The sequence below is a fragment of the Neomonachus schauinslandi genome, chromosome 11 (genome assembly GCF_002201575.2).
Source record: "Neomonachus schauinslandi chromosome 11, ASM220157v2, whole genome shotgun sequence".
Taxonomy (NCBI): Eukaryota; Metazoa; Chordata; class Mammalia; order Carnivora; family Phocidae; genus Neomonachus; species Neomonachus schauinslandi.
In genome coordinates, this window is record NC_058413.1 from 94677412 (window position 1) to 94693681 (window position 16270).

At 42.9% G+C, this 16270-nt stretch overlaps 1 protein-coding gene across 7 annotated transcripts in view; it reads right to left on the minus strand.

The window, feature by feature from the left end:
- Nucleotides 1-209: 209 nt before the first annotated feature.
- ARHGEF12 (Rho guanine nucleotide exchange factor 12) overlaps nucleotides 210-16270 on the minus strand; it is a 155024-nt gene continuing 138963 nt past the window's right edge. For all 7 annotated transcript variants that reach the window (XM_021696456.2, XM_021696453.2, XM_021696455.2 and 4 more), the window contains 11 exons: nucleotides 14418-14495; nucleotides 13029-13104; nucleotides 12334-12501; nucleotides 11372-11459; nucleotides 10782-10868; nucleotides 10568-10647; nucleotides 10030-10263; nucleotides 7086-7553; nucleotides 6006-6322; nucleotides 4856-4925; nucleotides 210-4289 (listed from right to left, as the gene is read on the minus strand). In XM_021696456.2, coding sequence (XP_021552131.1) covers nucleotides 4279-4289; nucleotides 4856-4925; nucleotides 6006-6322; nucleotides 7086-7553; nucleotides 10030-10263; nucleotides 10568-10647; nucleotides 10782-10868; nucleotides 11372-11459; nucleotides 12334-12501; nucleotides 13029-13104; nucleotides 14418-14495 — 1677 coding nt within the window. In that variant the 3' untranslated portion in view covers nucleotides 210-4278. The remainder of the gene's footprint in view (nucleotides 4290-4855; nucleotides 4926-6005; nucleotides 6323-7085; nucleotides 7554-10029; nucleotides 10264-10567; nucleotides 10648-10781; nucleotides 10869-11371; nucleotides 11460-12333; nucleotides 12502-13028; nucleotides 13105-14417; nucleotides 14496-16270) is intronic.

Here is a 16270-nt window from a genome sequence, read left to right on the forward strand (position 1 = left end):
CATTCCCAGCTGCTGGTCTCACGGAGGCTCACACGTTAGTGGTCAGCCGGCTGGTCTCACTAGAAAAGATGCTCTCACAAGCAGCAAGATGTGGGACGCTCACTGCCAGTAAGATTAATTAAGGCCTCCTCGGTGCCTAAGCTTTTCCAACGTAACTTGTGTAAGTGAGATCAAGAAGAATATAAATAAAAAGTCACATCCTTGGTTCCTTTAAGCATATTTAATATTTGAACTCTCATTTTCTATTTTCCCAGACCCCAGAAAACAGAAAGTTTTTAGATGACCAATATTTTGTTCCAGAAACATACAGCCTTATCAGCTAATTCATAAAAGAGCTATTTTACAAAGGTACATCTGGATAATTAGAACAATAAAGTCTTTTAGGCATTTCAAAATGTGATCAGTAAAAATACATGATTATTAATAAAGTTTTTTTTAAAGATAGTTCCAGATTTTTTTAAAAGTAATTTCTGTTAAAGAGTACATGATTGTATGGTGAACAAGGAAAATAAAATGCTCTAGTAGGAAGAGGCTTATTAAAAATAACCAATAGTGTGCACATTACAGTTATCACTTTTGCAGTACATCTTAGCCATTGGCACCTGGAAATGGCAGACAGGGCTTCCTTCTACGAGGTACATTTTTTTTTCTCTACCAATTTATTATCAAAACCATCAGTACCAGTGGGGAAGGCATAAGGAACGAGGCAAAAGAAACTCTTCTTGAAGAAAGAACAATTTTGCAGATCTCGGAAAAGGGGTGGGACAGTCAGAAGAAAACAGGATTTGCAAAACAAAAACTCTAATAATGGTAGAGGGGAAAAAACTAGCCAGCAGAAAGAGGACCAGGAGGTCCTGCCAAATTTTCTGTTTTGAGGTCCTCTGTACACACTTCTCAGTGATACCCTCTGTGACATACAGGGAAGGAAATATTGACCAATGCTCTAGTAGCTCAAAATAACATCATATACCACCTTCAGAGAAGACAGTTTCCAGTTTGAAATATAGAAGCTCCATGTAATATACCAAATTTACCAACATCACACAAAAAAGTATGCAAGTAAAAGACAACTCACAGGAAGCATAATTATTTTCTTTAGCTTCTAAAAAGGAAAAAAAAAAGCTTTTCTCCTTTAATCACATTAGGTTCCCCCTCTCTCCTCCAAAAACAAATAAAAAACTGTTTTTAATGAGACACATCATTGGGGTGCCTAGCTGGCTCTGTCAGTAGAGCATGTGACTCCTGACCTTGGGGTTGTGGGTTTGAGCCCCACGCTGGGTGTAGAGGTTACTTAAAAATAAAATCTTAAAAAAAAAAAAAAAAAGATAAAGAGGCACATCCTTTCTAACCGTGGTTAGAAGTTGTTTTGGGGAACGGGAAGCCAAAAAGCTAATGAAATATACCTTCTTACGGTAAAACATAATAAATAGTTACAGTTTAGGTTCTAAAAGCCAAGACAACTCAGGCAGTCCAAGTTAGCTGATTTTAAAGTATGCAAAATATATGGCTTCTAGGGCTGTAATCATGATTTTAAATTATAGCACTTTGGGGGCTTGCTGATTTGCCTTGATTAACTCTGTTCTCTGAAAAGGAAGGAGACACTCCAAGTGTAATTTGCCACTTAATAGCAAAGGACCCATTAGGCCCACAGAGCAGAGCCCAGGGTCACAGCAGGTCGCTTCAATGGCTAAAACCCAGCTCTCCTGCTCTGGGGAGGTTGCTTTGTTCACCACCCTTGGATCCAGCTTTTAGTCAAGTAACTTTGAGAAAACAGCTTTGATGGTGACCACTGTCACTCAAAGACAGGATGAATATCTAATTCCATCATCCTGAAGGGCAGATACGGTATCAAAGTAAAGTGGGTGTGATTATAAAGGCCCAAAGAAAAGGAGGGTGTGGGAGGCGAGGCTGAGAAGGAAGGAGGAGGGGAGAAGTTAGGCTGGTTAAGATAAAAAGAACACTCAAAATTGTGGAATCTTTTCAGACTTAAGACTTCGTTGTGGGGCTTCATTTAAAAATCTAGATACGAATTTATTTGGAAGTACTAGAGCTATGGTCAAAGTATTTTTCCAGTTAGCCCGGTTCTAAGGAGAGGTTAAACTGCAGGAAAAGAAAAGCAAATTGTTGTTAAGGACAAGATCTGGCTGAGCTAGAACAGAAATCTAAGTTTCTTAAATGCATGCTAGAGAATCCCGTGACTATCCCTGGACTATCTGAACTTAAGGTGAAAGTTCTGTTTTTTATTTACCTTTCTCCTGATTAAATGCCAGCCGAGGACACCAGTGTCATGTGGCTGCGGAGCCGGGAGTGACGACCTGTTTCCAGCCGCACGTAACCATTCCGTTTCTACCTGCTTCTCTTAAGAGCTACAGAAAGCTCAAGTCCCAAGCTTCACTTATTAGCTTCTGCTTCCAAAATTTTTACTCCCATTCTGGTTTAATTGATACTTGGTCTACAACTCCAAATAGCATTCTAATTTAGAGATGAGATCCAACGATCCGAGTTGGGCTACTTAAAAACCTAGATCGGGTTTGAAAAGGCAGGAAACGGGAATGCGGACACAAATGAGCTGGTTAAGCTGTGGTGGTGTTTATGGAAGTAGGGAGGGAAGCCTCATCACTAGCCATTAAGTGCAGGGGAAGAGCAAAATGACATCCCGATTCCCTAAAGGTTCAGAGGGCGCTACTGAAAGATATGAGCGGTGGAGGAATGGTCTGCATATTAACAGAATTTGAAGATTTGACAAATGATTTAGTGCTAGTTGGCAAAAATACTCCGAAACATACATACCCGATGCACAAAGAAAACCACAGAAAGCCAATATAACCGAAGGAGTTCTCGAGTCACGATTCTGCAACATTGACCCTCTGCAGGGTGCTGCCGGTACTATGATTCATTCGAGAGCAGGCAGTCAGCAACCCCTTGCCCACAGTTTCCAGTGTATGCTCTGGTCTGCAATGGTGAAGGTCAGTCATGCACCAGTGTGGAGAAAGCTCCGGCAGTGAAGTCAGAGGACGCGGTTCTGGAGCTGGTCTGAGCAGCCCTGCCTTCTCCACCACATCCTCACCACCCCGCTCGTGGCTCTCCTCTTAACTCAAAGAGCCCTTTGGCACCATCAGTGCAAACTTAATATTAGAGTCAAACCTCCAGGTACGAAAATGTTACTGGCCTTAAATTCAGCAGTACCCGTGGCTAACGGCAGCCATGGTTCAACTCAGTAGTGATTCAGTCAGCTAACCTTCCCAGACTCTTGCCCCCGCTCCCGCCCTTCCTCCACACCCCCACCCCTGCCACCATCTGAAGCGTCTCCATTTGTTTGTTTTTCCTTCCTGCTCCGTCCGCAGGGGTAATTTTACACAAGTGCCCAAGTCTAATGTATAATTATAAAAATGAAACAATACCAAGAATAACAAATTTATAGCCAAGAAAATAAAATTTGCTTTCCTCTCCCTCCCAAATCCCCACCCTCAATAGAAAAGAAGAGAAGAAAACACACCCATTTTCAAGTGCCTGCTGTTTAGTACATTGAGGATTTTCTGTTAATTGGGGGTGGATCCCAGCTACAGAGAAGAGGTGCTTGCCTCAGGTGGGAGGAAGCCTACCTAACTCTCTGCCCACCTGGGTAGCACACAGCTCAAGTCCTCTGCATGCAGGAGCCATGGGCATACTGAGCCTCAAAGACAGTGCCTACCGGGCGGCAGAGGGCATGGAATACAGTTTCGTGAGGGCTGGATGCTCCTCCCTTCCCCGGCTTACTTCCTCCTCTCTGCCTCCCCACCCAGCCTCCTAATACCTCATCCGGAACTCTTGGCTTCAGGAGCAACTGACCCTCGGGTGTACTAAATACGAAGGGCTAAAACTCTCACTACTCAATTAAAACAAAACATGGCAAAATAAAAATTAAAATGTGCTTTCAAATACGGAATGAAGTCAAATAAATACATCTGATTTTCTCTTTTTCTTAAGTCTAAGTAAAATTTCATATCCTACACCCAAAGCTCTATACATTTGGTTTTTGTTCTGAATCAAAATGAATTTCCGATAGGAGGAGAGCAGAGTGAGAGAGTCAGGGCTCCCTCCCTGACAGACCCGTGCAGCTGCCGGACGGTGAGGAACGAGTCCCGCTCTGGGCGCCCGGGCACGCGGCCACCCCTGGGGGCTTCACAGGCAGACCCTCTGTCACACACACTCTCTGCGTCCGCGGTGGAGCCAGGATGGGTGATGCGAGGCCGATGCTCAAAGTCCAACAACCTTCAGTCACCTCCAGGACACGCGGCTCTAACTTTTATCTGGGAAGAATAAAGATGTGTGGAGATCAAATTAAGAAGAACAAATGAACATCTGACATCTGTGGGTCTCGGTATGTCTCTCTGGATCAGAAAGGCCTCACTGGAAAACAGGTAAGCAAATGAGGACAAACTGCTGCACTGAACACAGATCCATTTGCAGTCACGGGGAGACAGCGCTCCCGCCGTTAGGACAGACATCAAGGCACGGCAAGGCCCACGGGGCACGAGCCTCCCTCACATCAGCACGGCAAATCTCTCAGGAATCTAGGATTTACCAGGCTTACCCCTGCCCTGTGTTCTGCTCTTGCAAAGGTAAAGAAGGAGGGGGTGGGGGCGGGATGGCGCAGAAAAAAGACAGCCACAGCTCCTCATAGAAGGAGAAGCGCAGAGTCAGCAGATAACAGCCTCTGCTTTATCTACGATGTTTGGAAACAAGTGGCTTTTTAAAGACAGGAAAGAAATGGAATCTCAGGAGGTTTCCACTTTAAAGAAGAATAAATCATTTCATTCGATGTACTGTTCAGGCAGAATGATTCGAGAGTCGGGAATCCACAATTTTCACATACCTGAGTGCTTGTCTGTGAGGGCTGATCCAGCCAGCCTTTGGCAAAGCATGCTGTAACTTTCTTCCACCTTCTGTAAAATAAAACCCATTGGTTTGCCATTTGAACATTGTAATTCTTCTTTACGCAAACAGGAAGGCAAGCTTTTTCATATTACCAGTACGTGCTTCTAGATTTCAACATTAACGTCGTTAAGAATTTTGTTAGTGGGGGGGGGGGGGGGAGAAAAGTGAACTGCATTCCTTTTACCTGTTTCTCCCTTGAGTGAATAACTTAAAACTCTGTCACGTAAAGGTGATTCTCCTACCCCTAGAGTCACCCTGAAAATGGTCCCACAGGTGACATGAGCTGTGTTAGGGACAACCTGCCCACAATGGCCTTCTAGATACCTCATCAGCCCCTGGATGACACCACGTACAATCACATGTAGAAGTGAAAACCTATCACGTGAAGCTAAAAGAAAAACTAAGGGACATCAGTCTTTAGCTAAAAGGCTAAGAACACTTTTAATGTTCCGAAGCCTCTAACTAAATGAAGTCATGAAAAAACGTTTGGGCTCTAGCAGTTGTGTCTACCGATGCCAAACTTTAGGATAAAGTCCTTTTCTCAGAATCACCACTGAAGTCAGTTTTGACATAGCGGCCTCAACAGTGACCTCAACTCCAATTCACAAAATTCCATTCAAGTCCAGCTCTCCAGATCACGGGGGCCACTGGAGCCAACTTTTGTGTGTCAGAGCGTCTGGGAAACTACCCACATCACCTAACAATTCACGGATAATTAGTAAGTGAAAGCATTTCTTAGCAGAGATTCATAACAACACAAGCCCTCCTATGTCACTGGCTTGCTGTTCATTTTCTCAGGGAGGCCAGCCAATCATCCCAAATTTATCTGGGTTCTTACGCTGAGAAACCCACACAAACATGCCATCTATATAGTACTATGATGTTTTCTGTTCTTGTGATCTGCAACCAGAGGCACCGTGCTGATCTCGGCTTCTTACCCAAGTCTATTCACGGGTAATGGTCAAGGAAAACAGCAAATCTAGAACCTGAACAAGCTCACTGGCTTCAGCATTGTGGTCGTTCTCTACCTCCTCTCTGTGAAATACGTTTTTTTACCCAAGCTGTGAGGACGCTGAGGTCTGAGGTACCTTTAAGTGTTCAAGGTCAGCCTCGATCTTACGAATGTACTCCATGATCTGGCTCTGTGAGTCTGCACAAGAAGGGGGACTCTGGATCTCAAAACAGGAATCATCCATAGCTCCCCAGCGCTGCTGGACCAGGAATTCTGGGGTGAACGGTGAAGCTGCCCCATCAGAATGGGCACGCTGGGGCGAGTGATGCTGCAGGGGGGCAGAGTCCATGGAGGGGATGCCTGTCGCGGGTGGCGGGGGAAGCGAGGAGGCAACCTCCTCATCCGTGGAGCTCTCCTGCACCGCTTCATAGCCATCCAGAATCAAATAGTTTCCTGTTGACAGACACAGAGCAGCTTGATGAGCTTCGTGCTGCCATCCTCACATCAAAAAAGAGAGATGAAGTGATATGCTGACAACCTTAAAAGCCATTAGACAGAGAAAAACCATTAATTCCCCACTTCCCGAGTTCAGTTTTAAGTACATCAGAATCTTCTCACTTCAGGTTGAAGCTAAACTTAGCAAACTTTCATGTGATTTCCGAATAATTTCAGATTAGTTAGCATCTTAAAAGCTGGAAACTACAAAGTCCCCGTATGATCTTGCCTCTGCTTCCCGGCCGCAGAGCTCTCGCGCCTCATCGCCCACCCTGTGCGCCCCGGCTCTCTGCTGCACCCCCGCGCCCTCAGTGCCCACGCTGCTCTGCTCCCATGCTACCCAACTGCCCTGTCTATCCCTGGGTCTGCCTTATGTTTCCTCCTAATTCTTCTGACCATCTGACATCTGTTGGTTTACTTATTTACCATGACTCTGTCCTCACTAGTACTTAAGCTTCACAAGGAGAGTGGACTTTCTGGGTTTTAGTCAACGCCGTCTATCCCAGCACCCAGGATGGGGTCTGGCACAGAGCAGATTCAGTAATTATTTATCTCATGAAAGAGTAAGTGCTACACACTTACACACACACACACACGCGCGCGTGCGCACACACACGCACACGCACGCAGAGGATGATGCGTGGATACCCAAACAACATTCGTCTCAGCACACAGCACAGATAATGATCAAAATCAAAGTTTAAATGTGAAAGAAACTTGCCTGAGATGCGCAAATTAACATCCTCTTCCTTCTTAACTGCTCCATCACCTTCTGATGGATTATCATCACTGTGTGCTTCACGGGCATCAAAAAAGTGCTCTCCACTCTCATCGAGACTCCCTTCTGGCTCTGCAGGAGGCATCTCTGGGGTCATAAGCACGTGGTCCATGACGAAGATGGTACTTGCCTGGCTATCTTGGAAGGCCAGTACCACTGAATCCCGTGAAGCCGGAGATTCAGTTGAAGTCCGTGGACTGTGACAAGTTGCAATGTCACCAGTTCCAGTTCTAAAGGGCATCTGTCCTTCGACAGGAGGATAGGCCTTACTGTTCTCTGAGTTCTGGGTCCCACCGTCTGTTTGCACCCCTGAAGACGCTGTCCTGTAGCTTGGGAAATGTGGCCAGTCTTCCTGAGCGCTCTTCTCAGTCAAACCCAGCTGTTGTACGAGCAGCTGCTTCAGCAAGCCCACTGGAAGGTTCAGGGAGGGAGGGAAAAATCCATTCACACCAATAACCGCAGACTGCCGGAATTAAATTAGTGTGTGGACTTATCTATTACTTCCAAGAGTAAGTACCTTTTTAGTAACATAGAGTCAAAATATTAATTTCGTGTGATCACTTTTTTTTGGTTTTGTATTGGAAAATGAAATAAGGCACCATCTAGAGAAGATGTAATATTAAAGGAGACTTGGAAAGATGTACGCCTTCTGAGTGGCGAGGCACTCCTAAATGTCTGACACCACGCCTTCCTCTCTTTTCTCTTCCACATAACCTGAGTAATACCCCAAGGTCCTTCTTAAAAGGATGTTAAAAAGCTGTGTTATGCTAGAAAAGAAGCCCTCAAAGTTTTGCTTTGTCCAGAAGCAGACACTGTATACACAGGCATTATTTTTGCTAATTTTATGAGACACACTCTGAACATTTATTTTATCATTTATAATAACCCAAGGAATCTCCTTAAATGGTGAAGACAATAAAGCTGGCCTATAATGAGATTTACTTTCAATGATTTGGTAGCATGTCTACTTTCAAAGGATAAGAAAATGTGTATGGGTTTTAAAAACCACCTTACTGATGGCACGGCTTCCTTGGGCTGTTGAAAAGAGAAGCAGTTCAATTTTCAACGGGCAGGTGTATGCTGTGCGGCCACTCATACAATGACAGACTCAGTATGACAGTGTCCGTCAAAGCATCAGAAATCATTCTGACTGTTCATTCAGGAGAATTGACAATAAATTAGATCTTAAGAGAATGTGACCAACTCCCGACGCTGAACTCTGGCTGAATTTCTATCTTCTGTTTCTTTGGACAGTCTCCACTAGTCTTTGGCGCTCCGTCCTTCTGCTCTACCCACCTCTGTGTAGGTACAGTAGAATGCTGTGCATTCCTACGGCTCTGACACTCAAACCCATCCCTTCCCCTACCCTCTCACCGAAGCCCCAGTCTTAAAAACTCCAACCTCCTGCCAGTTACTTCCTTCATAAATAGCTTTGCCAGTTTTGAAATTGAGCCCATAATCTCTGGCAAATAAAAAAAGGGGGAAAAAAGAAAGTGTGGCAGTGGGCTGTGGTGGTCCTTTCCGACTTTGATTTCTGCCAAGAACGCTGAAATCATCTAAATATTCCCTTTTCTTTGCCCTTGTACCAAGTCGATTGTTTTGAGTATTTGTTGCGTCCTCACTTGATTTTTATTCCTCTGATGCCGTTCTAGTCCAGACCCCTTCATCAGCCTCAAGCCCCTTCACACTAGCCACAGCCTCCTGGCCTCCCCGCATCCCAACCCTTCCACCCTCTCAGCCTGAGCCGTCTGTTCTCACTAGTCATACCCGAGCTTCCAAACTTCAAATGGTTCTTGGCAGCCAGAGCCACCCTTCTCGGCCTTTCCCCTCCTCCAGCACACCTGCGAGACGGGACAGCCTCCCATTTGTAAGGGATTCTCAGCCAGGCTGGAGAGGGAGGGGGGAGCTAACAGAGTGGCAAGGGCCACCCACCTTGTGGGTGTGCGCTCTGTGTGTGTGTGTGTGTGTGTGTGAGAGAGAGAGCGAGAGAGAGAGAGAGAGAGAGAGAGAGAGAGAGAGGGAGGGAGAGAGAGAGGGAGGATGGGCCAGGGTGGAGAGTACTGCAATCTCTAAAAACAGTAAGAATATCTGTGCTCTGGCACGTGCTCTGCCATCCTTTTTTTTTTTTAAGAAAGAGCGAGCATGTGTGCAAGTGTGTGTGTGTGTGTGTGTGTGTGTGTGTGTGAGGGAGGGAGGGAGGCAGAAGGAGAGACGGAGAGAGGGAGGGGGGGAGAGAGGGAGAGAAAGAGAGGGGGAGAGAGAGAGAGAATCTTAAGCAGGTTCCATGCCCAGCGCAGAGCCTGATGTGGAGCTCAACCCCACGAGCCTCAGATGATGACCTGAGCTGAAATCAAGAGTGGGACCCTCAACCGACTGAGCCACCCAGTGCCCTGTGTGCTGTACCATCCTTAAAATCCAGAGGACTCAATGTGGTATTCAGGGTTCCCAGCGGCTGGCCTCAGCATCCCGTCTCCTACCTTTCCAAACTTCTCTCCCACACCTTGCACTAACGTGGTCTGCTCGCGGCTCTCGGAGCACCCTTGGGGCCTCCTGCCTCTGTACTTCTGGTCCTACCATTCTTCTTACCTGCATATTCTCTACATACCTGTCTGAGTCTTACCCATTCTTCAAGGCAATCATCACCTCCCTCTTGTCTCCTGACGATTTCCTCTCCGGTCACCCCAACCAGATCAATTGTGACATATACCTGTACTGGTTACTTTAAAAAGTGGGAGGTTTTCTATCATCTTCCCAACTAGATGGTAAAATTCTTTAAGGGAGCGGTCAGAGTTCCCACTTCCTTGGATTCTCCCTAAGCAGCTGCACAGTACATGACACAACCCTGGTACTTAGCAAGGATCTGGGTTAACTTATGAGTAAGACTTACAATTCCTTAGTGCATCCAATGCCCACCGTTCTTCTGAGGCAGGCAAGTGTGGGTCTGGGGTTGTGATCTGATAACTTGCTCCAGCTTCCCGCAGAGTCCCATCTGCATGCTGCTCCTTAGCAAACTGTCTCTCAGCCACAAACAGATCATCTACCTCGGATTTCCCAGAGGTACCGAGTGAATGAGACTGAGGTTTTGACGATATTAAGGGAGACTCTAATCCCAAATCTCTGTCTGTTCAATGGAACAGAAAAAGCAGAATGGATCTTAAACAAAGCTTTTCATTTTTAACGTGAAGCATTCAGGAAATACTTGGAACAAAAATCACCACATGAGTACAGAGATCATTGGCTGTTAAGTAAAATGTACAGCACTTAGAGCAGTGTTACAAGGGCACACAGACGGCTCGTGAGCGCAGTTTGTGAAAGTAAACAGCTGACACGAGAATCTGCATAATCAAAAGACTCGAGTTTCTTTGCCTTTTCACAAGTAACACACAGGCTACATTCTTCCAGGTTGCCCTAACAGATCAGTTTACCTGGACTCTGTAGACCAGGGACCGAAATGCTGTGATGCTCCCCTTTTAGCTTCGGAGCTGCTTCTTCATCGTTGTCTCCTCTGTGGAAGAAGGAAAACAACCTTTCAGCTTCATGAGGTGCCCAAACATCACGGCAACGAAATGTAAGAATCACCCATGCCCTTCCTGACCAAAGCCCAGAGTCAGCCCGACTGCGACGCAGACTACGACTCACTCGCAAGGTGGTGACTGTGGCAACGGAATTGGCTTTGCCGACTGTTCCTTCACGGACGCAGCCATCTGACAGATGAGGTCTTGCCAGCTGCAGGAAGTTTGAAAGGGGTCCAAAATCCAAAAGGGAAGGGAAAAAAAGAGCCCTTTAAATACACTCAGAAAGAAATAATAACCAAAACAAACCAGAAACCAAAGAAAGCCAATCCAACAAAAAAACCCTACTTCCGCCAGAGAGTGTCTTTATTTTGGCAGCGTAAGCAGAGGTTATAAAAAATGGCTGTACCTTAAAGAAAGAGCTAACCAACAACATCATGGATACACTTCGCATTAACAAACTTCACTTGGCACTTCTGAGAATTTTTCTTTAGAAAAGATACTTTCAGTAGTATAGAATCAAAATATGGGACATCAATCCTTTAAAAAGGAACACGTTCTTAGAAAAACATCTCGAGAAGGAAACAGGAGAAGTGCTTGTTTCAAAGCAGTTTTTGGTTTCCAAAGTACTATTACAAAAACCAAGTTAAGCTGATAGAACAGTATGTTCAGGATAATAAAAACTATTAGAGAAAGGTAGCGCTATCTAATACATACACGGTCTTTTCGGAAACAGTCTGTGCCACCAGTTCATAAATTTGGGCTCCATTGTCTGACATGGAGATGACAAATAAAGCTTTGTTATCTGGAAGAAAGAAGACAGAAATTGCTCTAACAACATCAATATGACCTACAGAGGCCATGAAGGATGATGCTTCTAGGGTCCCGGTTCATTATGCACCTTAATCTGGGTAAAGGTTAATGGGCTCACTTTGTAAAAATTCATCAAGCTATACGCTTAAAATTTGTGCGACTTATTGTATGTTACATTGTATATACTATACTTCAACAAAACCAAGATCATAAAAACTAGCAGGGATTCCACAGTAACTTCACAGAAACAAGGAGGTGTCCATATATCTGAATGACTGAACACTAGGACGTTTTTGCATTTACTTTGAATTGCCCTTTTGCTAAACAGTTACTTAATAATATTCAATAAATGGTAGAGAAAAGAGGTCACCAGTTTATCTTGCTGTTATGCAACTAACAGGTTTTAAAAGGGACTCCACTGTTACCACAGTTAATATATAATTTGCTAACTTAAACTGATTTCAAAAATCCCAAACTACACCCACCTCTCCGTTTTTGTTTGTTTGCTCTTTTATCACAAGTCAAAAAGCATACCACTCTAAGGAAAGCCTTTTCATTGGGATTACCTCTCAATGCACCATCTTCCTTGGTGTCTGTCTATGATTTGAACATGGAATAAAGATCAAAGTAGCGCGCAGGAAATTTTCAAGTGCAGAAAACTGCTCAGAGGAACCTAGGCTTCTCAAGTAATTTGGGGGTATAAACCCTTAATTTACTTTCTAAGCAGTAAATACATTTCATTTCATTTGTCTAAGAATACAAAGAAACAAAACTCTATACTAGTCAGGCTATTTGAACAATACCGAATATCTCGTGCAACTTTATGATGAACCCGAGGGTTACTGTCACTCCGTGGACATACTTGCCTGTTGCCACTTGTCGAACCAACACTGTATTCAACTTAATGACAGGGCTAAATGTGTGTTTGCTATCAGCGGTAGACGCCAGAATCTTACTATGACATCTTAACACCAGTCTGTCATCCTGCTTTTGTAACAATACAAGAATGTCTTCGAGCAGCAATGTGTATAGATCTAGAAACCAAAGTGGGGAGAAGGTGATTAGCGCAGAAATTGAGATGTGTTTTATAAACTTTATAACAATTTGACAGAGAAAATTTATTTCTGTTAAATCTAATACGTTTTAAAAATTGACTTGCTATTGTCTTTTTTAGTTTCATTTTTTAATAATTCATTTTTATATTGTATCACACCAAAGTGTCAGTCTGTGACTGACAAGAAATAAAAAAACCCCAATGATTCCTCATTATAGATAGTTTGAAATGGAGTGGTTTAAAGAAAGCTTATTAGAAAGCTCACTGGAATACATGAATGCTGGAGACAGGACTGAATCATGACAAACTTTTCTGCTTCAGCCCTCGGTGAATATTTAACGCACTTCACCTAGAACAAAATAACATAAGCAGATCTTCTGCAAAAATAACACAGAGCAGCACTGCTCACTGCTGTCGCTGAAACTTGTAAATGGCTGTCTCTTATCTTCCGCCTGATGGAACTTTACTTCCTCCACTCTCCCCAAAACTGACGGACATTACACCTACCAATAGTTTTATCTCGATTCACCTTCCAGACCAATGGCCCTTCATGGATCATCTTCCTTTTTGTTAAATCCAAATTCTGCCAAAATAAAGAGAATTACACACAGATTATTTCCAAGCACTTAGTGTGATGATATTCCAGAGAGTCTCTTTTCAAGAAATTCCTCATGTAAAAGATACCATTTACTTTCACTATCATTACTGGTATCTGCCAACTACTGAACATAGAATGAAGACTAAGTTACAGTAAGCTGCATACAATTTCCTAAGTTAGAGGTATCTTGTAGAAAAACATTCAGGAGTGCTGCCTCCTAAATCTCACACTAAATATATGATAATTGCTTATGAAAATGAAGTTACAAACATTCAGCCACTGGATTTGCAGCCCATCCCCTAATTTTTCTATGAATAACTAGATGAGGATAATGCATAGCTTATCGATCTGTAAGAGGCCCGTGAGTGCCAGGCTCTAGTTACAGAGTTCTAAGGAATAGTACTCATGAAAAAGTCCAGGTAGTACTTGACCTTGCTCCATATATTAATAATTTATTTATTTTTTAAAGATTTATTTATTTGGGGGGGGGGAGGAGCAGCGGGTGAAGGAGAGAGAGAAACCCAAATAGACTCCTCGCTGAGGATGGAGCCCCATGTGGGACTTGATCCTGGGACCCTGAGATCATGACCTGAGCTGAAACCAAGAGTTGGATGCTTAACCAAAGGAACCACCCAGGCGCCCCTAAATACTAATAATTTAGTAAGAGAATCATCTCTCAGTATAGGTAGCTCTGGAAAAATCTCATTCTCTGGAAGTGAAGGGGCCGAGCATATTAAGCATGCTTTTGATAAGCTGTTATATAGGATATAAAAGTCTAGTTTACTAGCCACCAAATAAATCTACTCAAACAACCACCTACTGAAACAGTACAAGAAAGACTGAAAATCCCAAGCAGTTCCTTACTACAAAAGCCCCACATGATAGATAAATACTTTACTATCATTCCTGTAATGGTTTCAACATTTCTGCTTTTGAAGAAGCTTCATGAAAACATTATCTTGTTTTACTCAATAATCTGGAAAGTTCCCAGAGCAAACACCCCTACTCTCATTCACATTATAAGAACACAATAAAATTAAATAACTAATGTTCCTTAAGTCCCCCACAAATCGTTACATAAAGTTAGTTTTACACAAAATATTCCTCTAATGAAAGACTAAAGTCATCTTCACATAGACCAGACGTTGAAAAGGAAGAACAGAATCATAAATATAGACAATCTATGATATAAGAACTTCTTCAGGTGATGGATGCCCCTCTGAGATGTTAATACCCTGCCAGGTCTTTAGTAAATTGTATTTTATTATTTTTCTAATTATGATTAGACCATCTCTCACCCTGAGCTCTTCCACGTTTGGGTACTCTGACAACTTCAGATTGGAGGTATCCAGACGACGCTGATAGTCTTCTAAACGCTGAAAATTAAGACGAGATGAAGCCAAGGTTACTGCTTTGGCTATCAATGGTCTCCCTGTTCCGAAGCCAAATGGATGTTTTTAACCTGCATTTTACAGAGCTCTCTGCAACACTAGACATGACTGACAGCTCTTTCTTTCTTTCTTTGAGAGCGAGCACATGGCAGTAGGAGCAGAGGGAGATGGAGAGATGGAGAGATAAACTCAAGCAGACTCTGCACTGAGCATGGAACCTGACAAGGGGTTCAATCCTAGGACCCTGAGATCATGACCTGAGCCAAAACCAAGAGTCAACGCTCAACCAATTGCACCACACAGGTGCCCCACAGCTCACCCTTTCTTTTTTTTTTTTTTTTTCAGCTCACTCTTTCTTAAACCACCCCCCTTTCCCTTGCTTTGGAGACATCACACCCTCCTAGTCTTCCTCTTCCCTCTTTGGCTATTTTTGCTCAATCTGCTTTTCAAACTCACTGACCTCTAACTAGCTTATGGTTATTTTTTGAATATATAAGTATGTACACGGTACAAAATTTGAAAAGTAATATAAGGCACACAATGAAAATGAAGTCTCCCTCCAATCCTGCCCTCTTGCCTCCCCACCCCCAATTTTCTCTAAAAAAGCAATCTCTAATACCATTTCTTAGGTAGCCTACGAGAAAAATTCTAAGCAAAGAGAATATATGCATATATAAGTATGCTTGTCTCTGTACATGTTGTGTGTGTATATATCCTTTTAAAAAATATATGGTAGCATAATATATTAATATATGTACTACTCAAATGGTGACATGATCACATACACATCTCTGTGTGTTTATTACTCATCAATGTATCTTGAAGAGTGCTCTACATTAACACATACAGAGAGAACTCACTCTTTAAATGGCTGTATGGTATTCAGCTCTATGAATGATCTACAGTTTATCTAACTACACTTTACTGATGGAGATGAAGTTACTTCCAATCTTCTCCCATAACAAATAAATACTGTTACAGCATGGCCTTAAAACATATATTTTTATAGATACATGTAGACATACCTGTAAGATAAATTTCTAAAGAAACAACTATTATATCAAAGCATATGTGTATTTTCCCCAAGATTATAAAAATGTCAAAGTATATAGAAAAGTCTGAATATGTATAGTGAGCACCCATATACCCACCACTTACATTCCAGTTAATATTTGATATATTTGTTTTATCATAGGTCTGTTCATTCCTCTAGCTATCCCTCAATCCACCATATATTTTGAGTGCATTTAACAGTAACTTACAAACGTAAGCACACTTTACCTTTAAACATTTTAGTGTGCATATCATTAACAAGAGTCTGATATTTAGTTATTTTTAAAGTAAAATTTACATACAGTGAAATGTATATATTTTAAGTGTACCCTTCCACAAGATTTCACATATGCATGCACCTGCGTAAATGCCTAGCAAGATACGAAATATTGCTATCACCACAGAACGTCTCCTCATGCTTCTTCCTAGTTAATATCTGTCCCCACATGCCCAGTGACAACCACTTTTCTGACCTTTTTCCCACCACTGATTAGTCTGTTCTAGAAGTTCATAGAGATAAAATTATACACACACACACACACTCTTGTCCGCTTTCTTTCACTCAGCACCATGTTTGTGAGATTCATTCATGTCATATGTATCAGGAGTTCATTCCCTTTTATTGCTGGAATTTATGATCCTAGTTTATGACTATACCTCATTCGGTTTATGCTAGAAACATTCTTGTACAAGTCTGTGGGCACAGA